Source organism: Podarcis muralis, chromosome W (genome assembly GCF_964188315.1).
Source record: "Podarcis muralis chromosome W, rPodMur119.hap1.1, whole genome shotgun sequence".
Taxonomy (NCBI): domain Eukaryota; kingdom Metazoa; phylum Chordata; class Lepidosauria; order Squamata; family Lacertidae; genus Podarcis; species Podarcis muralis.
Window position 1 is genome coordinate 1245 of NC_135674.1, and position 1256 is coordinate 2500.

A 1256-nucleotide genomic window follows, 5' to 3' on the forward strand; every position below is an offset into this window, starting at 1 on the left:
CTCTCTTCCTCTCTTTCTCTTCCTCCTTTTCTTTTTTCCTTCTCTCTCTTTCTCATTCTCTTTCTCTTCCTCCTTTTTTCCCTCTCTCTCTCCCTCTCTCTCTCCCCCTCTCTCTTTGTCTCTCTCTCTCTTTCCTTCTCTCTCTCTCTCTCATTTCTCTTTCTTTCTTTCTTTCTTTCTTTCTTTCTTTCTTTCTTTCTCTCTCTCTCTCTCTCTCTTTCTCTCTCTTTCTCTCTCTCTCTCTCTCCCTCCCTTCCTCCTTTCCTCTCTTCCCCCCTTCCGGGAATCCAGCGCAAGCACCAGGAGATCCGCGCCATGCGCAGCCAGCTGAAGAAGATCGAGGATCTGGGAGCCGCCATGGAGGAGGCCCTGATCCTGGACAACAAGTACACCGAACACAGCACCGTCGGACTGGCCCAGCAGTGGGATCAACTGGATCAGCTAGGGATGCGCATGCAGCACAACCTGGAGCAGCAGATCCAGGCCAGGTGAGGGAGAGATCTAGGGGTTGAGAGAGATCGTTCCCTGCGATTTAGGGGGATCAGCTGGGGAGGCGCATGCAGCACAACCTGGAGCAGCAGATCCAGGCCAGGTGAGGGAGATCCCTGGGATCTAGGGGGATTGGCTGGGGAGGCGGGTGCAGCAGATCTGAGCCGGGTAGGAGAGAGATCCCCAAGATCCAGGGGTGTGAGAGATTAGATCCCGAGATCTAGGGTTGAGAGAGATCTAGGGGGTTGACTGGGGAGGACAACCTGCACAACCTGGAGCAGCAGATCCAGGCCAGGTGGGGGAGATCCCCCGAGATCTAGGGGTGTGAGAGAGATCCCCGAGGTCGAGGGTTGAGAGAGATCCGAGAGATCTAGGGGGATCGACTGGGGAGGACAACCTGCACAACCTGGAGCAGCAGATCCAGGCCAGGTGAGGGAGAGATCCCTGGGATCTAGGGGAGGCGGGGGCGGCAGATCCGAGCCGGGTGGGAGAGATCCCCCAAGATCCAGGGGTGAGAGAGAGATCCCTGAGATCTAGGGGGATCCGCTGGGGTGCGGAGGCAGCAGATCCAAGCCAGGTGAGGGAGATCCCTGGGATCTTGATTGGGGAGGCGGGCGGCAGATCTGAGCCGGGTGGGAGATCCCCCGAGATCCAGGGGTGAGAGAGATTAGATCCCGAGATCTAGGGTTGAGAGAGATCTAGGGGGATCGACTGGGGAGGACAACCTGCACAACCTGGAACAGCAGATCCAGGCCAGGTGAGGAGAG

General features: G+C 57.3%; 1 protein-coding gene across 1 annotated transcript in view; it reads left to right on the top strand.

The window, feature by feature from the left end:
* The first annotated feature begins 263 nt into the window (after positions 1 to 263).
* The window catches only part of LOC144326463 (spectrin alpha chain, non-erythrocytic 1-like), a 15548-nt gene continuing 14555 nt past the window's right edge, over positions 264 to 1256 (top strand). Inside the window, exon 1 of the mRNA XM_077923003.1 lies at positions 264 to 488. Coding sequence (XP_077779129.1) covers positions 316 to 488 — 173 coding nt within the window. The 5' untranslated portion in view covers positions 264 to 315. The remainder of the gene's footprint in view (positions 489 to 1256) is intronic.